This window comes from Rana temporaria, chromosome 2, assembly GCF_905171775.1.
Source record: "Rana temporaria chromosome 2, aRanTem1.1, whole genome shotgun sequence".
NCBI lineage: Eukaryota > Metazoa > Chordata > Amphibia > Anura > Ranidae > Rana > Rana temporaria.
In genome coordinates, this window is record NC_053490.1 from 138,255,165 (window position 1) to 138,280,756 (window position 25,592).

Genomic DNA, 25,592 nt, shown 5'->3' on the forward strand with positions numbered 1-25,592 from the left:
TCGCCCTGTTAGCCACACCATTTACTCTTCCTGGCTTGTGTCTATGCACAGGCATGGCTGACTGCCTTCAGCATAGGTGAAGCCCCACCATGCGCGTCTAGGAGGCCGCACAGAGCATGAATCGGCACCATTTTGGAATTGGCCCTTTCCATAAAGTTCACCAGCAAAGCAGGACGTACATTTCTGAGCTTCTACAGCACAAGCAGCAACATAATCAGGGAGCCCAAGTGGTTTGACACACTGAGACTACCCCTCCCCCTTATTTAGTGCTAGTGCTCAGAATTGGACTAAGCTCTCTTATTTCAGGAGACAGTCTTCCTTCCCCAAATTAATTTATGGGGGAGAAAATCGGCTCTGATCTTCAGACAACATTCAGTTTCTAACCAACTCCTTCAGGAGCTCCGTCCTCGGGATGTTCGTAATTGACCATACTGAAAAGATTCTGTACAAGGACTGGACCCACGTTACCGCTTGAAACATGCTGCTAGCAGGCTTCAGCACTTCTTGAAGCTTGTTGGATGCCTGCTAGCAGCTTTCATAAAGTGGCAGTCAGCACTCCCATTAGGATCTGTGTTCAACATTTACAAACTAGAACTGAATGGCTCTTTAAAAGCTCCAACAAAGCTTGCTGTTCACACTGCTCTTATACAAATGAAGCCTGTGTGAAACAGGCCACATGATCGGAAATTCCGACAACAAAACCGTGTTTTTTTTTTCCGACGGAATGTTGGCTCAAACTTGTGTTGCATACACACGGTCACACAAATATTGTCGGAAATTCCAAACGTCAAGAACGCAGTGACGTACAACACTGCGACGAGCTGAGAAAAATGAAGTTCAATGATTCCGAGCAGGCATAGGATTTTTGTGCATTGGAATTGCATACAGACGATTGGAATTTCCGACAAGAACTTTTGTTGTCGGAAAATTTGAGAACCAGCTCTCAAATTTTTGTTGTCGGAAATTCCGACAGCAAATGTCCGATGGGGCCTACACACGGTCGGAAATTTCTGACAAAAAGCTCACATCGAACATTTGTTGTCGGAATTTCCAATCGTGTGTACGTGGCATTAGGGTGCAATTTCGACTGGGTTCTTAAAGTTTTCATGTATTAAGCTCAGCGGGGCCTAATATGCTGGGATCCTGGAAACAAGTGCTTTTTAAAACACACATTAGCTTACTTAAATATCCAGGTAACTATGCAAACATTAAAATTTTCCTTGCTCCTGCTGTCCTCTGAGAGCAGTATTTGGATCATCAACTGTTATTCATTCTATTTGATAACACTGTGGACACATTCATGTTTACATCAATTTTATCATTTTATATATATATATATATATATATATATATATATATATATATAGATAGATACACAATATATGTACAGTATCTCACAAAAGTGAGCACACCCCTCACATTTTTGTAAATATTTTATTATATCTTTTCATGTGACAACACTGAAGAAATGACACTGTGCTACAATGTAAAGTAGTGAGTGTACAGCTTGTATAACAGTGTACATTTGCTGTCACCTCAAAATAACTTAACATACAGCCATTAATGTCTTAACCGCTGGCAACAAAAGTGAATACACCCCTAAGTGAAAATGTCCAAATTGGGCCCAAGGTTAATATTTTTTGTGGCCACCATTATTTTCCAGCACTGCTTTAATACGCTTGGGCATTGAGTTCCCCCAGAGCATCACAGGTTGCCACTGAAGTCCTCTTCTACTCCTCCATGATGACATCACGAAGCTGGTGGATGTTAGAGACCTTGCGCTCCTCCACCTTCCATTTGAGGATGTCCCACAGATGCTCAATAGGGTTTAGGTCTGGATACATACTTGGCCAGTTCATCACCTTTACCCTCAGCCTCTGTAGCAAGGCAGTGGTCGTCTTGGAGGTGTGCTTGGGGTCGTTATAATATTGGAATACTGCCCTGCGGCCCAGTCTCTGAAGGGAGGAGATCATGCTCTGCTTCAGAATGTCACAGTACATGTTGGCCTTCATGGTTCCCTCAATGAACTTTAGCTCCCCAGTGGCGGCAGCACTCATGCAGTCCCAGACCATGACACTCCCACCACCATGCTTGACTGTAGGCAAGACACACTTGTCTTTGTACTCCTCACCTGGTTGCCGCCACACACGCTTGACACCATCTGAGCCAAATATGTTTACTTTGGTCTCATCAGACCACAGGACATGGTTCCAGTAATCCATGTCCTTGGTCCAGTGGCGGTGTGTCCATAAAGGGCGCAGGAGCGCTGCCCCCCCCCCTCCTGTCACCTGTCTATTACTAATAGTTAGATTCATGCATTCGTGCTCGGGTCTGGTTACCTGTCACCTGATTGGCTGAAGCGACAGGCGCTGTGATTGGATGCCTATCAGGCGTCCAATCATAGCAGAGGATGGAAGAAGACATCAAGGACTCAGAGCGTGGAGGACAGCCCCGTGACCCGAGACAGGTAAGTGCCAGGCGGGGGATGCACACTGGCAGCATTTGATGGGGCACAGTAGTGGCAATTGATGGGGCACATTGGCGGCAATTGATGGGTACAGCAGCTGCGTTTGATGGCACAGTGGCGGCAATTTATGGGTACAGTGGCTTTGTTTTATGGACACAGTGGCTGCAATTTATGGGGTTTTTTTTTCAGTTTGTTTGCACCCCCAAAAAAAATTGAGCACCAGCCGCCACTGCCTGGGTCTGCTCATCTTCAACCATGAGGTGCCATGTTGAACTTTCGGTGACTAGTATGAGAGAGTGAGAGCGATAACACCGAATTTAACATACCTGCTCCCCATTCACATCTAAAACCTTGTAACACTAACGAGTCACATGACACTGGTGAAGGAAAATGGCTAATTGGACCCAATTTGGACATTTTCACTTAGGGGTGTACTGATTTTTGTTGCCAGCGGTTTAGACATTAATGGCTGTGTGTTGAGTTATTTTGAGGTGACAGCTAATTTACACTCACTACTGTACATTCACTACTTTGTAGCAAAGTGTAATTTCTTCAGTGTTGTCACATGAAAAGATAGGAAATATTTACAGAAATGTGAGGGGTGTACTCACTTTTGTGATATATATATATATATATATATATTGAGCAAAATTATAAACGCAACACTTTTGTGTTTGCCCCAATTTATCATGAGCTGAACTCAAAGATCTATGACTTTTTCTGTGTACACAAAACACTGAGGCGGTTTGCAGGCGATATTGCGTTAAAAATAGCACCTGCAAACAGACCTGAAACAGCATCTGGGTGCACTAGCAGGACCGCTCCAAAAGCCCTGCTAGCCGCATCTTTGGAGCGGTGTGTTTACCGCTCCTCCACCTCTCCTTCCAATTGAAAGCAAAAAGGAAACCACGGCTATACCGCTGGCAATGCGCCTCTACAGAGGCGCATTGCTGGCGTTATTAATCCTTTTTCGGCCACTAGCGGGGGGGGGGGGGTATTCTGACGGTAAATTGCCGCTAAAAAGTGCCGCTTTAACCCGACCGCACCTCCCGCCCCAGTGTGAAAGGGGCCTAAATCCGTGTTAGTGTGCACTTTTCCTTTGCTGAGATAATCCATCCACCTCACAGGTGTGGCATATCAAGATGCTGATTAGACAGCATGATTATTGCACAGGTGTGGGGGGGTGCAGAGAACACTGCACGCTGGGGGGAAGGGATCGCAGAGGACACTAGTATGGGGGGGGGGTGCAGAGGACACTGCTATGGGGGGCCTATTGTGGGGGGAGGGGTTGGCAGAGCACATAGCTGTGGGGGGCACAGGACACTAGTGTGGGGGGGGGGGACAGAGGACATTACTGCATGGGGGGGCAGAGAACAATACAATGGGGGAGTACATTACTGAAGGGGGGGTTGTTGGGGGCATGGCATGTTCTTATGTGCGGCTCCTGGGATCTTCTGCTCTTATCTGTCATGATGTGAAAGGGGGCAGAGGATACTACTGTGGGGTAGAGTGATTTAAAGCGGGACAGAAAATACTACTGTAATAGGCTATGTGTTCTTCATGCGGTTTTTTGATTGAGGGCTTTATTTTTTGTATTTATTTTTTTAACCACTTAAAAAACGTAACCTTATGCAAAAAGACGTCGGCAAAGTGGTTTCAATATCCTGAGTGGACGTCATATGACGTCCTCAGGATATTGAGCCGATGCGCGCCGATCGTTGTTGCAGGGTGTCAGTCTGACACACCGATCTAGGTAAAGAGTCTCCGACGGATGCCAATCAGTGCCCACAATGGATGCCAATCAGCGCCCACAATGGGCATCACTGATTGGCAGGCATTATTGTTTGGCACTGATTGGCATCCATTAGTACAACACATACATTAGTACGTTAGTGCCATCTATCAGTGCCCATCTATGCCCATCCGTGCCACCTATCAATGCCGCCTATCAGTGCCCATCCATGCCACCTATCAGTGCCCATCCATGCCGCCTATCTGTGCCCATCCATGCCACCTATCCGTGCCCATCTGTGCCGCCTATTAGTGCCCATCATCAGTGTTCATCAATGCCACCACATCAGTACCACCTCATCGGTGCCCATCAGTGCCGCCTTATCAGTGCAGTACCATCAGTGCCCATCCGTGAAGGAGAAAACATACTTATTTACAATGTTTTATAACTGAAACAAAAAAAACATTTTTTTCTAAATTTTCAGTATTTTTTTTGCAGAAAATAAAAATCCCAGAGGTGATCAAATACCACCAATATTAAGCTCTATTTGTGGGAACAAAATGATAAAAATGTAGTTTGGGTAGAGTGTAGCATGACTGCGCAATTGTCATTCAAAGTGCAACAGCGCTGAAAGCTAAAAATTGGTCTGGGCGGAAAGGTGTATAAGTGCCATGTATAGAAGTGGTTAAAGGACGATGACGACGCACCCCTCCTCAGCGATGTTTGATTTTCTCCATGTTGTCCAGGTAGATCTCAACATCTGAAAGGTTGCCTACCCCTGAATTATATTGTACTATTTGGCCTGTAGCTTCTTGTTCCCCATTTTCTTACAAAGATAAGGGTGAGGCCCTGTACACACGTCCGAGGAACTCGACGTACCAAACACAATTGAGTTCCTCGTCGAGTTCAGTGTTGAAGCCGCCGAGGATCTCGGCGGGCCGACTTTCCTCATTGAACAACGAGGAAATAGAGAACATGTTCTCTATTTGGCCCGACGAGTTCCTCGTCGGTTTCCTCGCTGAAAAGTGTACACACGACCGAGTTTCTCGGCAGAATCCAGCTCCGATCGAGTTTCTGGCTGAATTCTGCCGAGAAACTCCGTCGTGTGTACGGGGTCTGACACAGCAGATGTCTGAGTTGCACGCACACACATACTGTATATGCTCTCATGATAGGGGTATGCAATCTTTTTCACCATGTCACTGATAATTATGTGAAGACAGACTTACAATGCATACAGAATTTTAGTAAGAGACATTCCTTTACATGACAGTTTTATTGCAAGATAACAGGACACTGCATTAAGAATACAGCAAATTTGGAGTTCTAACAAAGTGAACTTTGCGGCATTTAGCTGGTTACAATGTACGGTTAACTACATGAGCAGCTTCAATGACATTATACACGGGGCGCTGGACTCTCCTGTCAGTGACAGGGACTTGGGGGACAACTTTCTGCTGTAAGCTGCTGCGGTTGTTGAGAATGAGAAGTGGGTTCTGCTGGCTGAGAACCTCGTCACTGACAGAGATGCCATCCAGGTATTGCTTGAGCAAGATGCGGAGTTTCTGGTTGTCCTGGGACAGGACAGTTTTTTCACGTTCCAGTGCCCAGTGTTCCAGCAGAACCTTATTGTACCTCTTCCAAAACTGGTCCAATGCAGTATAGTCCTGCATCAACTGCAAATGAGGAATACAAATAATATAAGCATACAATGTTATCAGACAAAATATATTTTAGTTTGGGGTGGATGCTAGTGGTCTGAATCAACTACTGGCTTCTCCGAATCCATTGGCAGAGTACCTGCCTCCATGGCTGATGTACAGTAGTTACTGCAAACAACCCTATTTCATTCTCTGCACTGTATAATTCTAGTAGTAGACAAGATAGATATTTTGTCATTGGAGTCCCTGAGATATGTAAGGTACCATAGTGATCAAATCTCCCTCAAGTTTACCTAAAGCTAAAATAAGTGTTATAGGTGGGCTCACACCCATACATGGTTCGAATCTCAGACAGTTCCTGCTGAACCAGCCGAGATTCGAACCATGACCGGGAAGGCTGAACGTACCCAAGTTGATCAATCTATCAACTTGGGTACAATCAGCCTGCCAGATTTTTTACATGCGATTATTGCTAGCGGCTGTAACAGTGTTCTCCTGGAGAGGATGGCGCCCCCTGCCGGGAGAACACAAGGGCTCGACGGGAGGGATTCCCCTGTCAATACCCATGGTTGCAGGAAAGAAATTCGCCCCATCTATGGCCGGCTTTAGTAGTAGTAGTAGTAGAGTATTTTACCATGTTAGCCACTGATTAATGCAGAAAGTTTGGAATTTTAGCCTTTGTTGACCAACTTATTAAAGGTGCAAGCTTTCAGGATGTCTAAGGCTGGCCATAGACGAAGCAATTTTCCTTCCTGCTGTCCCCATCGAGAGAACACAACTCCTAAGCAATAATCGTATGTAAATTCCGTCAGGCTGGTTGCACCCAAGTTGATTCAGCCTGCCCATACATGGTTCGAGTCTCGGCCAGATTCGAACCATCTATGGCCGGCTTTAGATCTCTCCTTCAGCCTTTTTACATAGAGCCATTAAAAGAGTATCAAACTCCACACTTTCTGTGCAAACTCAGCACCACAAAAACCTCACTCTTTATAAATAAGAGGGAGGAGATGATGGACAGCCGCACTCCAATAAAGTATAAAAAATGGTGCCTTTTATTCCAGTAAAACGAAAACTACAACAGCAAAAAAAAACTGCAAACAGTGGGGTAACAGAGCTGACGCGTTTCACATCGATAACCAATGCTTACTCATGAGCTATGAGCTCCTCCCTCTTATTTATGCTTTGTGCATTGCCTGCACCCATCGGGTTTTGAACCATACTCACCGCTGAAGTGCATTTGTCTGGAGCGGCGGTTTTCTTTCTCTAAAAACCTCACTCTGCTCCCCCTTATAAGTTATTTATTTCTATCTACATGTCCCATGTATGTATTTTTTTTTGTTTACTTTTTCAGCCCTGTGAGATCATCTCAGGACTCTAACCAATCTCTCCTCATAGGCAACCAGTGGGAGAGGCTAGCAGCTGGAGAAGTGGTGACGGGAGCAGAGAACTCCCCTGTCATCACTTCAGTAATATACATGGTGCACTCACACAGCGGTTTCTAATAATTTTGATAGCATTTAGGTCTGTGCCCACCTCTCTGCTTTGTAGGGACCCTGCAGCATTGTGTGTTGCTAGGTAATGAACAGATTTTACTTTGTGTCTTCTGTTGCCTCTTTAAGCTACCATAATCAGTTGAATGGCAGGCAAGGAGGCACTTTACTGAAGTGAGTAATGCTGGGCATAGAGGACAGAGCAGACAGGCCCAACAAACACTCGTCCCCACTCTGTCTGCTTCCTACAGGCTGTGCTGACTACTCTACATAACTAGTTATGCTTATTTCTGTCTGTAGCTGAGCTTTACAGGATAAATCCAGCCTGAGCTCCTTAGGCTGGGCTTCACCTATGGGTAACAGGAGTGCAATTCGTTTTGCACTCGTGTGACCCATTTTCAGCAGAGAGCGGTCACCACAATGCTCACCAGTGCCAGCTGTTCAGATGGCTTCTCCATGATGGCTTTTTCTACCTCCTCTTTTTCTGCATCACTAAGGGATGATGGGTAGAATGGCAGAACTTTCTCCTCCTCAGTTTCCAACTTTCTACACATCTCTGCCAGCCGAAGGATCTGCTCACCCTGTGTACAGAATAAATGGTATAGAAATGACTTTCAGTAATCTGCATGTTAATCATGTTAGTGCAAACATATACATTTCTTGGTTCTGAGACGACCATCCTTTTTGGGTTAAATTCAGCAAGCCACCGTGGACCCTTCGGTAGCGGAGACACTCAGTGATTACACAGGAAAACAGAAAGTATATTCACCAAATGTCTGTTTTTACTGTGAAGGCATACAGCTTATATTGAATACAGAACAATAGAAAATAAGGTGTTTGGCTTGATTACTACGGAGGAAACAGGTTCTGTTATCTATAAGCAGGTAGATGGACACTTGGTCATTTAGTATTGCATAAGGGTTAAACAGGATGTACAGACTTCAAAGGCTTGACCATAATAAACAAACACAATAGGGGGTATGTTATACAAATATTCCTACATACCATACAGATACACAAGATAATTTACAACCCCTTTAATCGTTAAAATATCACAATCTTGGTTCGACCCCCATGATCTTAATCCAGCATTTCCACGATTCATGTAAAAAGTGTAGAAAATCCCCTGTTCACAGCTGTCAAAAAACAAATAAACAGCCGGCAACATTTATCAACAACATTGCTCAGTGCTGAAAGAAACAGATAAAAAGAAACCATGGCCCAGATTCAGGTAGCAATTGCGTCTGCGTAACCATAGTTACGCAGCGCAATTGATTACTTGCGCCGGCGTTATGAATGATCCCGATTCTGGACACTCGTTACGCCAACTGCAGCCTAAGAAATTACTGGCATAAGGCTCCTTATGCCGTCATATCTTAGGCTGCATTCTTACGCAGGCCGCTAGGTGGCATTCCCGTTGTGGTCAGCGTATAGTATGCAAATTGCATACTAACGCCGATTCACAGCCCTACGCGAGCCCTGCGTACGCAGTTTACGTCGTTTGCGTACGTCGGTTTTTGCGTAAGGCTGCCCCTGCTAATAGCAGGGGCAGCCAATGCTACGTATACCCGTCGTTCCCGCGTCGCAAATTTTAAATTTAACGTCGTTTGCGTAAGTGAATTGTGAATGGCGCTGGACGGTACCTGGCGGTACCTGAATCTGCCCCATTGTATCTTCTTATTCGCCACCCGGTCCTCAGCTCCGTGACCGTTCCCACGGGATACAATCCCTTTAAATCAGGGGACAAATACAGTTAAGATATTCCAACAAAATGGAATCCTGATAGTTAATTTATAGTATTACACAAACTAAAGACAATAGGCCCAGTGGCTGAGAAATTTCAAGAACATTTTGTGAAAAGTTGTCACAATAAAGTGCACTGCCAAACGTTTATCAGGTCCAAAAGGTTTCTAATATTGGCAATGTGCTAGGCAGATGAAAGCCAACAGGATATCTATGGCTTTTCCAAATGGTCGCCAGCACTAAACAGATGAGATCACGTCCTTTAGGGCCTGTGTTGGCAGGCTTTCGTTAGTTTCAATTGGATTTTTCTTTCCTATACAAATCAATGGGAATGCAGAATCCACTTAAAGCAGGTCAAAGACGCATTCTGAACACTCTCGAAAGTGTCTTGAACTGATGTCAAACTGATGCCATAGATTGACACAGGCCCTTAGTGCTGCATGATGCGGAAATGTGACACATTGCAGACACGGCCAGATAAGCCGTTAAAACAATTCTTTTTACTTAACCACTTAAGACACGGACCTTTAGGCAGCTAAAGGACCTGGCCAGTTTTTGCGAATCGGCACTGCGTCGCTTTAACTGATAATTGCGTGGTCGTGCGACGTGGTTCCCAAACAAAATTGGCGCCCTTTTTTTCCCACAAATGGAGCTTTCTTTTGGTGGTATTTGATCACCTCTGCGGTTTTTATTTTTTGCGCTATATACAAAAATAGAGCGACAATTTTGAAAAAAATGCAATATTTTTTACTTTTTGCTATAATAAATATCCCCCAAAAAAATATAAAAAATGTTTCCTCAGTTTAAGCCGATACGTATTCTTCTACCTTTTTTTGGTAAAAAAAAAATCGCAATAAGCGTTTATTGATTGGTTTGCGCAAAATGTATAGCGTTTACAAAATAGGGGATAGTTTTATTGCATTTTTATAAAAAAAAAATGTTTTACTACTAATGGCGGCGATCAGCGATTTTTTTTCGTGACTGAGACATTATGGCGGACACTTCGGCCAATTTTGACACATTTTTGGGACCATTGTCATTTTCACAGCAAAAAATGCATTCAAAATGCATTGTTTACTGTGAACATGACAATTGCAGTTTGGGAGTTAACCTCAAGTAAATGTTTTTTTTCTTAGTTTTCTTTGTCTGAATTTCTCACTTCCTGTTCCTCCTCAGTAAGGTGTTCAGTAAGCTGTTCTAAATGACTTTCCACCTCTCGGATGATGGTGGAAAGCTTACTGAGGAAAAGGTTAGTGAACCAACAATGCACTAGCTTAAAGGAACCAATTTAGAAAATAAAAGACGAACCTTTACAACCCCTTTAAATACTAAGGGCCAGATCCAGAGAGAGAGTACGCCGGCGTATCTACTGATACGCCGGCGTACTTTCAAATTTCCCGCGTCGTATCTTTAGTTTAAATCCTCAAACCAAGATACGACGGCATCTGGGGGATCCGACAGGATCGTAGATGCAATACTTTGGCGTCCGCTGGGTGGAGTTTGCGTCGTTTTCCGCGTCGGGTATGCAAATGAGCTTTTTCCGACGATCCACGAAGGTACGCGCGGCCCTTCGCATTCTCTTACGTCGTCTTTAGTCGGCTTTTTCCGGCGTATAGTCAAAGCTGCTATTTTGCGGCGCATAGATAGACTTGCCATGTTAAGTATGGCCGTCGTTCCCGCGTCGAAATTTTAATTAATTTTTTTTGCGTAAGTCGTCCGTGAATAGGGATGGACGTAAGTCACGTCTAAGTTCCAAAAATTCAGTCGTTGCGACGTCATTTCGCGCAAAGCACGGCGGGACATTTCGAAACGGAGCATGCGCAGTTTAATCGGCGCGGGGACGCGCTTCATTTAAATGAATCACGCCCCCTAATCGCAGATTTGAATTCCGTCGCCAGAAATACACTACGCCGCCGTAACTTACGGCGCAAAATCTTACTGGATTTGACTTAAAGCCAGGTAAGGTACGGCGGCGTAGCGTATCTCTGATACGCTGCGCCTATCTAAATGTATGTGAATCTGCCCCTTAATTATTAACAACCACTTATGCAGAAGTAATGCTGCAAAGTACTGTCATTTATAAAAGAAGATACAGTCCTTACTTGGTGGATGCAAATAATTTGTTGAAGTGATGGGGACTTTTGACACAACAGCTAGGCTAAGACGTGAAAAAGCCAATGCTCAGCTCTGATTGGCTGAGAGAAATCAAATCAAACTGCTTGCAATCAGAAGAACAAACAGAAATCCCCCTGCTTACCCATCCATTAATTAAAATAAGAAAATGATATATTTTATGCAGCACTATAGCTGCTCGGTATAGGCATCTGTAACACAGCACAAGTAAACTAAGCTGCAGGGTCCGCTAATTGAAATAGACAATTCCTGAATTTTATTACCGAATAATAAACAGTTCTAGTCAGCAGCACTAGGGTTGTCTGTTTGAATCCCAACCACAGTACTACTTGCCTGGAGTTTGCATGTTCTCCCTGTGCCTGCGTTGGTTTCCTCCCACACTCCAAAGACCTGCTGGTAGGTTAATAGGCTCCTACTTACTGTAAATTGGCCCTAATATGTGCTTCTATGAATGTGAGTTAGGGACCTTAGATTGTAAGCTTCTTGAGGGCAGGGACTGATGTGAATGTATAATATATGTAAAGTGCTGCATATATTGATGGCGCTGTATAAGTACCTGTAATAATAATAATAATAGTCAGGAGGGGGTGTAAAGCTAATCTACTGCAATCGTGGCTACATTTCATATGTTCCTCTCCACTGTACAGCATGACATGAAGAAAACTGGCCCAGGTATTCGCACAAACTATACTAACCACAGAAACCGGAAGCTCCATTCCACCTAAGCTCCGGAAGGTTTTACCCCCTTCATGACCAGGGCATTTTTTGATATTCAGCACCACAATACTTTAACTGTCAATTGCGCGGTCATATATAACGTTGTACTCAAATGAAAGTTATATCATATTTTTCACACAAATAGAGCTCTTTTTTTGGTGGTATTTGATAATCACTGGGGGCCAGATCCACGTAGCGCATCATACTTTTAGGCAGGCGTAGCGTATCATAGTAATGCTACGCCGCCACAACTTTGAGAGGCAAGTGCTGTATTCACAAAGCACTTGCCTCTAAAGTTATGGCGGCGTAACGTAAATCTGCCGGCGTAAGGGCGCGGAATTCAAATGTTAAAGATGTGGGCGTGTTTTATGTTAATTTTACTTGACATGACGTTTTTTCTGAATGGCGCATGCGCCGTTCTTGGGGGTATTCCAGTGCGCATGCTCCAAATTAACCCGCAACAAGCCAATGCTTTTGACGTGAACGTCATTCTACGCAAAGCCCTATTCGCTAACGTTTTACGCAAACGACGTACACGACGGAAAATTCGACGCTGGCCCGACGTCCATACTTAACATTGGCTACGCCTCATATAGCAGGGGTAACGTTACGCCGGAAAAAACCTTATGGAAACAACGTAAAAAATGCGCCGGACGTACGTTTGTGGATTGGCGTATCTAGCTAATTTGCATACTCGACGCGGAAATCGACGAAAGCGCCACCTAGCGGCCAGCGTAAATATGCACCTTAGATCCGACGGCGTACTAAGACGTACACCAGTCGGATCTAGCCCAGCTTCAGGTGTATCTTGTTTTGTGGATACAAAACAAAGATACGCCGGAGCAACCTAGAAGTTACGCGGCGTATCAATAGATACGCCAGCGTAACTTCTTTGTGGATCTGGCCCTGGGTCTTTTATTTATTATATAAACAAAAAAAAGACCAAACATTTTGAATATATATATATATATATATATATATATATATATATATATATATATTTTACCTTCTGCTATAAAACATATCTAATAAAAAAAATTAAAATCAAATGTATTCATAAATGTAGGCTAAAATGTATTCTGCTACATGTCTTTGGTAAAAAAAATCCCAATAAGAGTATATTTATTGGTTTGAGCGAAGGTTATAGCATCCACAAATGACACATACATACTGAATTTTTATTTATTTTTTTGGCAGTGATCATAGTGGGACTTTGATAGTGCGGCGGACAATCTGACACTGACACTTTGTGGAAAATCTGTGCAATCTGAAACTGACATTATCAGTGACACTAATACAGTGATCAGTGCTAATAATATACACTGTCGCTGTACTAATGACACTGGCTGGGAAGGGGTTAACATCTAGATGCAATCAAAGGATTAACAGTGTGCCTAACAAGTGTAAAGTGTGCTGCTTTTACGAAGCAATGTGAGGCCCCATACACACCATAGAATCTATCCGCAGATAAATCCGTGCAAACGGGTTTCAGCGGATAGATTCTATGGTGTGTACACTCCGTGGGATATTTATCCGCAGATAAATCTCCCCTGGGATGGATTTCCAGCAGATGGATATTTGCTGACATGCTCAACAAATCCATCTGCTGGAATCCATTCCAACGGATGGATCCGCTCGTCTGTACAGACTTACCGGATCCATCCGTCTAAAGGGATTCCCCGCACGCGTCGTAATGACTTGACGCATGCGTGGAATTCCTTATATGACAGCGTCGCGCCCGTCGCCGCGTCATAATAGCGGCGACGGCGCGACACGTCATCGGCAGAGGATTTCAGCGCGGATTTCAATGCGATGGTGTGTACACGCCATCGCATAGAAATCCTCTGAAATCTTTGAGAGGATTTATCCGCGGATACGGTCCGCTGGACCGTATCTGCGGATAAATCCTCTCGTGTGTATGGGGCCTTACTGTTTTATCTCCCTACTTTGCAGAGAGAAAATAAAAACAGCTTATCAACACAGGGCTCTCTTCTGTCATTTGCTCGGCCAATCAGCAGGTCCTGGCCATAAATCATTGGCTAGGACCTGCTGATCAGTTTGTACTCTAGCGAATGACAGCACAGCAGGGGGAGTTGGGCGCGAGCGTGTGCCCCCTAGTGTTAATTTTGGCAGCAAATTTCGATTTAGTTTTAGTCTTAGGACTAAAATGGCATTTTAGTTTTAGTCCCAATTTAGTCTTCTGCAATTGTTTTAGTTTTAGTCGTATTTAGTCGACTAAATCTCCAGTACATTTTAGTTGACTTAGGGCCAGTTAATACCAGACATAGTTTTGTACAGTTTTGTGTGCTTTTTTTCTGCACAAAATGCATCCACAGTGTTTTCTATGTATTCCAATGGCTCTAGTTGGCTCTAGTTCACACCATGCAGTTTCCGGTGCAGAAACTGACTGCATGGTGTGAACTAGAGCCAACTAGAGCCATTGGAATACATGGAAAACACTGTGCATGCATTTTGTGCAGAAAAAAAGCACACAGAACTGCGTCTGGTGTGAACTGGCCCTTAGTCTAAAGCCGCACACAGACGATCGAACATTCCAACAACAAAACCGTGGATTTTTTTTTCCGACAGATGTTTCCGACAACTTGTCTTGCATACACACGGTCACACAAATGTTGTCGGAAATTGCGAACGTCAAAAACGCGGTGACGTACAACAATACGACGAGCCGAGAAAAATTAAGTTCAATAGCCAGTGCGGCTCTTCTGCTTGATTCCGAGCATGCATGGAATTTTGTGCGTCTGAATTGTGTACACACACACACTCTGAATTTCCGACAACAAATTTTGTTGTCGGAAAATTTGAGAACCAGCTCTCGAACATTTGTTGTCGGAAATTCCGACAGCAAATGTCCGATGGAGCATACACACGGTCAGATTTTCCGACAACAAGCTCACATCGAACATTTGTTGTCGGAATTTCTAATCGTGTGTACGCGGCATTAGGGTGCAATTTCGACTGGGTTCTTAAAGGTTTCATATATTAAGCTCAGATTTTCCGACAACAAGCTCACATCAAACATTTGTTGTCGGAAATTGAACATGGTTATTAATCTTTTAACCACTTCCCGACCGCCGCATGTAGATATACGTTGGCAGAATGGCACGGACAGGCACATCACGTGGGTCGGGGGTCCGATCGGGACCCCCCCACCCCCGCGCTACATGCGGCAGTCGGATCCCCTTGGGGAGCGATCCTTGACGACGGCGCGGCTATTCGTTTATAGCCGCTCCATCGCGATCGCCCCCCGGAGCTGAAGAACGGGGAGAGCCGTATGTAAACACGGCTTCCCCGTGCTTCACTGTGGCGGCGCATCGATCGTGTCATCCCCTTTATAGGGGAGACACAATTGCTGACGTCAGTCCTACAGCCACACCCCCCTACTGTTGTAAACACACACTAGGTGAAGCCTAACACGTTCAGCGCCCCCTGTGGTTAACTCCCAAACTGCAACTGTCATTTTCACAATAAAGAATGCAATTTAAATGCATCTTTTGCTGTGAAAATGACAATGGTCCCAAAAATGTGTCAAAATTGTCCGAAGTGTCCGCCATAATGTCGCAGTCACGAAAAAAATCGCTGATCGCCGCCATTAGTAGTAAAAAAATTTTTTTTTATAAAAATGCAATAAAACTATCCCCTATTTTGTAAACGCTATAAATTTTGCGCAAACCAATCGATAAACGCTTATTGCGATTTTTTTTACCAAAAATAGGTAGAAGAATACGTATCGGCCTAAACTGAGGGAAAACAAATTTTTTTTTATATATGTTTTTGGGGGATAATTATTATAGCAAAAAGTAAAAAATATTGCATTTTTTTTAAAATTGTCGCTCTATTTTTGTTTATAGCGCAAAAAATAAAAACCGCAGAGGTGATCAAATACCACCAAAAGAAAGCTCTATTTGTGGGGAAAAAAGGACGCCAATGTTGTTTGGGAGCCACGTCGCACGACCGCGCAATTGTCTGTTAAAGCGACGCAGTGCCGAATTGTAAAAACCCCTTGGGTCATTTAGCTGCATATTGGTCCGGTCCTTAAGTGGTTAATTGGCATTTTAGTTTTAGTCCCATTTTAGTCTTTTGACTAAAATGGAATTTTGGTTTTAGTCGTATTTTAGTCGTCTCAACTGTTTTCGTTTTAGTCGTATTTTAGTCTAACTAAAATGTTTTAGTCGGTTTTAGTTGACTACATTAACACTGGCCCTCTACCCAGGAATACAAAATCACATGCATGTAAGTGATTTGGCGCAGCAGGGCCGCTCCGCTACAGGATAAATGTAGTATTATTGTTTATTTTGATAAAAGGCTAAAAAATATATTTTCTGTGCCATGATTTTATCTAATAAAGCTAAAATGGGAAGCTCAGCCTAATAAATATATGTCACAATACTACATAAAGTAAGGGCCAGATTCAGAGAACACTTACGCTGGCGTATCTACAGATATGCAGCGTAAGTGTCCAGATGCACCGTCGTATCTATGCGCCTGATTCCTAACACTAGATACGCCTAAAATATGGCTTCAGCTGACCGACGTAAGTTGCCGCACGCCGTCGTATCTTGGGTGCATATTTACGCTGGCCGCTAGGGGCGCTTCCGTTGATTTATGCTCTGAATATGAAAAATGACCTACATACGCCTATTCACGAACTAACTTGCATCCGTCGCTGTAATCTATGCCGTTTACGTAAGGCGTACGTCCGTCGTAAAGTTATCCCTGCTATAGGTGGCGCAACCCATGCAAAGGTATGGATGTCGTAACAGCCGTCAAATTTTATGTTGTTTACGTAAGTCGTACGGGAATGGGGCTGGGCGTAGGCTACGTTCACGTCGAAAGCATTGAGCCGAATTATCTTAGGGAGTATATGCGACGTGATTTTGAGCATGTGTGCGCATGCGCTGTTCGATCGGCCCTTCGTTTACATGGGGTCACGGTTAATTTAAATGTAGCACGCCCACTACCTGCCTACTTTGAATTAGGCGGGCTTACGCCGACCATATTACGCTACGCCGCGGCAACGTACGGGGCGAGTGCTTTGTAAATACTGCTCTGGGCTCTGTGCGCTCCGTCGGCGTAGCGTATATTCGATACGCTACGCCCGCATAACGATGCACCGAGGTACGTGAATCTAGCTCTAAATGTGTATGATTCAGTACTAACATTCTTATAATCCCTTATAGACTGGAATACACAGGTACCTACCTTGTCTATTACTCTCTGCAGTTCTTTCAGTGCAGCATTGCTCTGTACAGTAAGGGTGGTAAGCCGGCTGTATTCAGCTGCCCTGGCCTGATTCATTTGCTGTTTCAGCTTTAGGAACTGTTTGTGCACCACTTCTTTATCCTCCCGCATCTGCCGGTTCTGTTCTTCATTGTCACGTGTGTGAGCTGAAATCTTGTTTCTAAGGATGTTTATTGACTCCTGAATAATAGAACGCAGATAATAAAATCATTATATTTCTAACTGACTGGTCACGGCAGAAATGCCTCACTTTCCTAGCTTTCTATTGGTTTATATTGGTGCGCAGAATAATATTTTTTTAGCTGGTCTTTATTACATTTTTTAAACTCTCTTCATGCTGCTGCTGCATAAGAAATATTTATGAAACTGTCAACTTACCAAAGTGATGTCAGGATTGTAGGACAGAAAGCTGAATGCTGCAAAATCTGACTTTTCTCTACTGCCGCAGCCACAAGAGAGCTTTGCTCAGGCAGGAGATAAGACAGACTCTGTTGGGGGCCTTACAGATACAATTCAGAACAAGAGTGTCACCCATTGAAGGAAACAATGCAGAAAAATAGCAGGGCATGTCGCTGTTTTTGACCAATAAAGTTGCACAATTGTAATAATTTTAGAATGGATATTCAGATTAAAGCGGAGTTCCACCCAAAAATGGAGCTTCCGCTTTTCGGAAGCCTCCCCCCCTCCCATGTCACATTTGGCACCTTTCAGGGGGGGGGGTGCAGATACCTGCAGGTATTTGCACCAGTTCCAGGTATTGACTCCCGTGGTCACGCCCCTTTGCGTCACCCCCCGCTGTCTTCTGGAAACACACTGCTCCCAGGAGATAGCAGGGACCAGTGAGTGTGCGACCCGCTGCTCGTGCATGCGCAGTAGGGAACCGGGCAGTGAAGCCGCAACGCTTCACTTCCTGATTCTCTCACTGAGGATGGCGGCGCGGGCAGCCGAAAGACGAGCGGTTGCTCGGTTTCGGCTGCCGACCTCGCTGGACTCCAGGACAGATAAGTGTCCTTTTATTAAAAGTCAGCAGCTGTTGCATTTGTAGCTGCTGGCTTTAAATTTATTTTATTTTTTCGCGGGATCTCCGCTTTAAAGAGTAACTCCACTTTTAGGGAGAAAAGAAACATTCCCCTCTAAGTGATCAATGTACACTGCAAGGATTTCTAACAAACTTTTTTGCAGATTCCTACCTTTTGTTATTCTAAGGAAATAGCTGTTTGTTTGTCTGTGTCCATGTGCTAAGCGAATCTGTATGTGAGTGGTTTTATAATTATCAGTCAGCTGCTGCACTTGCAGGGCTCGCATTAGGAAATTGTCATTACCTAAGGCCTCGTACACACAACCGGATCTATCCGCTGGAATTGATCCGCGGATCAGTTCCAGCGGACAAATCCGGTCTTCTGTACGGCCTAGCGGATATTTATCGGGCCGGACCATTTCAAGCGGATAGAAATTTCTTAGCATGCTAAGAAATCTATCCGCTTGAATCGGGACCAGCGGATTGATCCGGTGGTCTGTACAGACTCACCGGATCAATCCGTCCGCTCCCCTCCCTCGCATGCGTCGTAATGATTCGACACATGCGTGGAAGTACTTACCTTCCAGCGTCGCGCACGTCGCCGCGTCATCATCGCGGCGACGGCGCGACACGTCACCGCGGATGAATTCCGCGCGGATTTTGATCCGATGGTGAGTACAAGCCATCGGATCCAAATCTGGAGGAGGAATCTCCGCTGGAAACGGTCCGGCGGACCGTTTCCAGCGGAGATCCCCTCGTGTGTACGGGGCCTTAGATGTTATTTACCTTTAGGAGTATCTCACCAAAAACAAAATTTTTCTTGCAGGGGATGCCAAAAATCTGACTTGTATCTTAGTGCAGGCTTCTGGAAAAATCAGTAAGCCAATCACACAAGCAAGAAATGACATTTCCAGGGGGTGTTCTGTACACCATCTGTGTACACAACACCTCCAGGTAGAAATATTGCATTTTACTGAAAATTACAGAGCTGCAGATTGAAAAGGAAAGGTAATTTTTATTAATATTCAATTACAAAATGACTTGAGTCGCAAATTGTTATAAGCTATATATTTTTTTCCCATGAAAGTGGAGTTGCCCTTTAATAAAAAATCATTATACAGTACATAACTAATTTATTTTAGGGCTGGGGAAATTAACTATTAATTCCTTGATTAATCTTTAATTTTTTTGATCGATCAAAATGTCTTTTGATTGGTACTCACCTCTCTGCCGGCTTCCGGGCCTTCAGGGAGTTCTGTCGGAGATCCGGTGACGTCACGGACACCGGCGGGGCTTGCCGTGTCCATCTGCATGTCAGCGGGACCTTACTATCTGCCACACGCAAGGGCTGTTACACTTCCCTCTATTAACCTGGTATTCTACAGCCACCCACTGGGAGTTGTGATAGTTTCCTTCACGGGACATCTACATGCCGATGGACTGATGTTAACCCCTCTTCATCTGGATTCAACTGTGGTATCGTTGTACACATTTTTATACCAGTATCATACTTAGCTACATGTTTTTATGACTGCATTTGCTACCGTTTGGTATTACTCGCACCATTTTTACAGTTTATGTAGCTACATCGATTTTATCTCCAGTGCAATATTTATTTTGTTACCTACTTGAAGACTATAAAAGTTTTAATGCTATTCCCATCGAGCGTGGCCTTTGTGTGTTTTTTGTATCCTGCTATCCAGAGCTTTTTTTCTCAGAAAATAGGTGCAGGAACTCAACCATGACCCGTTCAGATTTCACAAACAGTAGAAGGGTCTTAAAGGGGCATTAAATACCAGAATTGCATTACATGCAGAGTGCAGAGTTCAGGGGGTTATAAAGCTGTCACTTGTAAACACAGAAACCAGACTTCTGTGTTTACAAGTGATTGTGGTGAGCAGGCATCAAAGGGTCTGAGCCAGAGGTGGTGGAACTGAGTTCCCCCAAGTTCCCCCTGAAAAAAAGCCCTGCTGCTATCCATTTTTCCAGTAGTTGGTAGCTGCACTGGGAATCAGCCTGCAAGGAGATCAGCTAAAAGTAGTTGGATCTGTATGTGCGTTATAATTAATCGAAATTAGTCGATTAATCAATAAAAAAAAAAATCGATTAATCGAACAGAAAATTTTTAATCAGTAACAGCCCTATTTTATTTTAAAGCTAAACTATGTATTTAATGGAGTATTAGGACCACTATACCTAGTAGATGTTTATATGGAGGTGCAATGTTAACATGTTTAATTCACAAAGTTATAGTTTCACAGATTCCTGGTCCCTTGCTGCATTCAGTGGTTTGATCCTTAGGCCCCTATGTTATTAATGTGTCCTGTAAAGATATAGGGGCCGATGCCAAAAATCTGACACCCCCCGAATTATCTGTTCCTAAATATTCTTCAGGCTCCTATACATATTCAATGAAGCTAAGCCTGGTAGACCAAAAGAAAAAAAATCTTAAAGTGGAGGTTCACCCGGAAATGACAATTTTTAAGATTAGATTCATGCTCATTTTGTCAAGGGGAATCGGGTCGTTTTTTTTAAATCAAAGCAGTACTTACCGTTTTAGAGAGTGATCTTCTCCGCCGCTTCCGGGTATGGGCTGCGGGACTGGGCGTTCCTTCTTGATTGACAGTCTTCCGACAGGCTTCTGACGGTCGCATCTATCGCGTCACGATTTTCCGAAAGTAGCCGAACGTCGGTGCGCAGGTGCCGTATAGAGCCGCACCGACGTTCGGCTTCTTTCGGCTACTCGTGATGCGATAGATGCGACCGTCGGAAGCCTGTCGGAAGACTGTCAATCAAGAAGGAACGCCCAGTCCCGAAGACCATACCCGGAAGCGGCGGAGAAGATCGCTCTCTAAAACGGTAAGTACAGCTTCGTTTTAAAAAAAAACACCCGATTCCCCTTGACAAAATGAGCATGAATCTAATCTTAAAAATTTTTTTTAGGGTGAACTCCCGCTTTAACCATCTTCTTTGCAATGGGCACTTTTTGTTACATTTTTATTCAAGCTACAGTAAGCAAGGTAATTAAATGTAATAACGAATAGAAGAATGTATAGCTTTTATGTTTACAGGCTGAACATTGACTTTCAAGTCCAATTAAAAGGACCCGGTACGTCACAGTGGTTACCTGGATCTTCTGAAGCTTTTTCATCTGGTAGGAAATCTCTTCTGCACTTTTCTCATCTTTTGCTTTCAAGACAGCAAAGGCAATCTTGTGGTCTTCTGTAGCACTCTGGTAGTTTTTCTGAGCTTGTTGAACTTGTTTCCAGAGATCTTCTATTGTGTTCTCCAAAACCATACGTAGGGTATGTTTCTCCTCCAAACTCTGCCAGACAGTGAGCCAACGTGAGCAATCAGCATGCTGCAAAGCTATTTTTCTTGTTTCTGGTTATCATAGAAACATAGAAAACTGTGGACACTGATAAGTTCAATTCATACAGGCTGGTTACATATTTTTGGATCTACAGAAATTACGTTTCATGGCTCTACTGCCTCCATATCCATTATAAACCTTAACAAGTTTGTTATTGTATGTTCTGCCTACCAAATTATCCATGAAATAGATAGACAATGTAGCACCAAGTGTGTGACAGCATTGTGCAACCTGTGGCAAACAAGGGCTTTATAATGCACGATCTGGCTAGTGTTCTTAAAGAGAAGCTCCAGACCCCCCCCCCCCCAAATACTGTAGCTGCTGTCATTTTAGTATAAGGGAACTTACCTCTCCAGGAATCTGGCGGCTTCCCCACCAGAGACGATTTTTCAATCGGGTGCTGACGCCACCATCTTGACTAAGGGAAACTGGCAGTAAAGCCTTTCGGCTTCACAGCCAATTTCCCACTTCCGGCTACAGGGGGAAGGAGGGGGCAAACTGAGCCAAAAGTGTAGCTGCTGTCATTTTAGTATAAGGGAACTTACCTCTCCAGGAATCCAGCGGCTTCCCCACCAGAGATGATTTTTCAATCGGCTATCAGGTTCTGACGCCACCATCTTGACTAAGGGAAACTGGCAGTGAAGCCTTGCGGCTTCGCAGTCAATTTACCACTTCCGGCTGCAGGGGGAAGGAGGGGGTGAACTGAGCCAAAAGTGGGAACCTGCCAAAATTAGGTACCCCCCCAATACATGTAAAATGTGGCAGCGGATGAGAGGGGGGGAGGCAGACAAGCGGAGCTTCCCCATTTGGGTGGAGCTCCACTTTAAGACATGTGCCTATCAGGTGCCACATGTGTTAATTTGTAGATTTTTCAGGACAGGTCCGATAGGCCCAACCAAAATAATCTATTATAGGTAAAAGCTTTAGCTACACCTTTTCATGTATATGCAGTGTATTTATCCAATATATTATGATCAATGCACGAAAAGGCATCACACCGTACTGTACACCCTAACAAATCATCTGTTTAGCATCCTATAAATGTGAGATGAAGGAGAAAAATTTGCAAATGTACGGTAGGAATTTCAGAGCTTCATGCTATGATGACACTTGGGCCAGTATCAGGTACCAGCTTTTGTCGAGGGGACATTCTGGAAAACCAGCATCTGATCAGCACTCATAGCCAATGGCTGTCAGCTCTGATCAGTGTGGGCGGGGCGGAGTAAGCTGAGTCCCCCTGTCAGAACACAAAGGTACAATGGCGGAGATTGCCACACTAACATTGTTTGTGTTAACATGCCGATTCCTCCGTTTTTTTTTTTTTTGTTTAGCGTGCTGAGTTGAACGGAAAAAAAAACTTTACTTGTTTACCAGGCTTTAGGAGTATGGATCATGCCTGTACATCCGAGTTCCCTTTCCTTGTCGCTTTGCTGGCATAGCAAGTTTGTTTGACTGGAGAGGTAAGGAGGTAAAAACTAATTTGCTCCAGCAGATACTGCAGGTACCACATAGCTTATGGGTGAATGCTAGCAATAACACATACATAATAACTGAATATGCCCAATTTACTATGCCACCCTACAGCCGAAGGATTCCTAGGCAGGGAAATAGATGGTTCAAATATCATATTGGGTCTACACAGTGGATAACTTTTGTATAAATTAAATTGGCAACCATTTTCTATAATTAAATAAATTAAGCCCTTTCTGCACTATCCACTATCCTATCCATCACTGAGGCCATTCATCACATTAACCACTTAAGACCCGGACCAAAATGCAGGTAAAGGACCAGGCCCCTTATTGCGATTCGGCACTGCGTCGCTTTAACTGACAATTGTGACGTGGGTCCCAAACAAAATTGGCGTCCTTTTTTTTCCCACAAATAGAGCTTTCTTTTGGTGGTATTTGATCACCTCTGCGTTTTTTATTTTTTGCGCTATAAACAAAAATAGAGCGTCAATTTTGAAAAAAATTCTATATTTTTTACATTTTGCTATAATAAATATCCCCCAAAAATAAATAAAACAACTTTTTTTTTCCTCAGTTTAGGCCGATACGTATTCTTCTACCTATTTTTGGTTAAAAAAAATGGCAATAAGCGTTTATCGATTGTTTTTTGCGCAAAATTTATAGCGTTTACAAAATAGGGGATAGTTTTATTGCATTTTTATTAATTATTTTATTTTTTACTACTAATGGCGGCGATCAGCGATTTTTTTCGTGACTACGACATTATGGCCGACACATCGGAGTTAACCACTGGAGGGCGCTGAAGGGGTTAAGTGTGACCTCATATGTGTTTCAAACTGTAGGGGGGCGGGGCTGGACGTGTGACGTCATTGACCATGTTTCCCTATATCAGGGAACACACGATCAATGACAGCGCCACTGTGAAGAATGGGGAAGGTGTGATTACACACACCTCTCCCAGTTCTTCAGATCGCGGGATTCCGGCGGCGATCGGGTCCGTGGGTCCCGCGGTTGCGGTCACGGAGCTTTGGACCTGGTCGCAGGCTCGCGCCCGCGACCCAGGGCTAGGCATTTAACAATCACGTACAGGTACTTGATTGTGCCCAGCCATGCCATTCTACCGACGTTAGACGGTCCTTAAGTGGTTAAGTAACCAACAGAAAGACAAGAGAGGTGGAAAGGTGTGGGCAAACGCAACAAAATGCTAGTTATTGTTGGCATTTGCATAACTAAGCTCTTAGGTTTCTGGACTCTTGGGATCCTCTAAAGATCTGCATTATATAGCCCTAGCAAGTAATAAATTAATCTACTGTCAATTAACCCACTACCTCTGCTGGAAGTCTGTTTCAAGCATCCACTACCTCTGCTGGAAGTCTGTTTCAAGCATCCACTACTGTTTGGTAAAATTATACTATCTTACCCTACCCTTGATCTCTCCTCCTGCTAGTTTCTGGCCATGCTCCCTCTGTTCTCACATTCATAATGACATTTCTGTCCTCCTGAACTTTACACCCCACCCACGCGCGCGCACCCCACGTAGGAGCCGCAAGTAGAATGGGATCCCCCACTCTGCACAGACAGGCAAACCGAATTTCCAGAGGCACACTTGAGTCAAGAAACAGTCCATCACTTTGTTTTGTTTTTTGTTTAATTGAGGGGATAAAACTTGGATGGGAAGTAGGGGTATTATGGGATGCCCATTTGACTTCAGAATACTCTTCAGGGACAACTATTAACCTGCCTGGCGGTGTTCCTGAGTCTAAGGCCCCATACTCACGACCAAACATGTCTGCTGAAACTGGTCCGCGGGCCAGTTTCAGCAGACATGTTTGGTCGTGTGTGGGCGCGAGCGGGCCGAATTCCAGCAAACATTTGCCCGCCGGGCCTTTTCCCAGCGGACAAATATTCCTGGACTTGTTTTAAAACAGTCCGCTGGAATCCTGCCCGCTCGGACATGTACGGTCGTCAGTACAGACCTACCGTACATGTCCAGGCGCCCGCCGTCCCTCGCATGCGTCGAATGACTTCGACGCATGCGTGGAAGCATTTTAAAGGCGGGCCGCCCACGTCGCCGCGTCATTGTCGCGGCGACACCGCGTCATCGGCGCGGCGACACCGCGGACACGCCCCGCGTATTGTTTACGCGCGGACTTCTGTACGATGGTGTGTACAACCATCGTACAGAAGCCCTCTGGCAGACATGTACGGTGAAAACGGTCCGACGGACCGCTTTCACCGTACATGTTTGTCCGTGTGTACCCGGCCTGACTCTGGGTTAGATTTTCCTGCTGCGAGCGGTAACCCCGAGTCAGACTCGGGCTTGCCTCGCTAGATCCACAGGCAAAGTTACTTACCTTGTCCCTGGATCCAGCGATGCCATCGCGCTGTGTGAGTGAGCGGGACCTCGCTCGATTCACACAGTGCCTCTGTGTGACGCCGATCTCCGTTCCCTGCGACGTTACGACGCACGGGGACGGAGAACGGCGCCAAATTCAAAAAAGTAAACAAACACATTACATACAGTATA

At 44.4% G+C, this 25,592-nt stretch overlaps 1 protein-coding gene across 7 annotated transcripts in view; it reads right to left on the minus strand.

Moving 5' to 3' along the window:
- Positions 1-5,456: 5,456 nt before the first annotated feature.
- Positions 5,457-25,592, minus strand: part of CCDC65 (coiled-coil domain containing 65) — a 53,926-nt gene continuing 33,790 nt past the window's right edge. For all 7 annotated transcript variants that reach the window (XM_040341186.1, XM_040341182.1, XM_040341184.1 and 4 more), the window contains exons 7-10: positions 21,348-21,545; positions 17,164-17,382; positions 7,779-7,931; positions 5,457-5,875 (exon numbers count right to left, since the gene is read on the minus strand). In XM_040341186.1, coding sequence (XP_040197120.1) covers positions 5,558-5,875; positions 7,779-7,931; positions 17,164-17,382; positions 21,348-21,545 — 888 coding nt within the window. In that variant the 3' untranslated portion in view covers positions 5,457-5,557. The remainder of the gene's footprint in view (positions 5,876-7,778; positions 7,932-17,163; positions 17,383-21,347; positions 21,546-25,592) is intronic.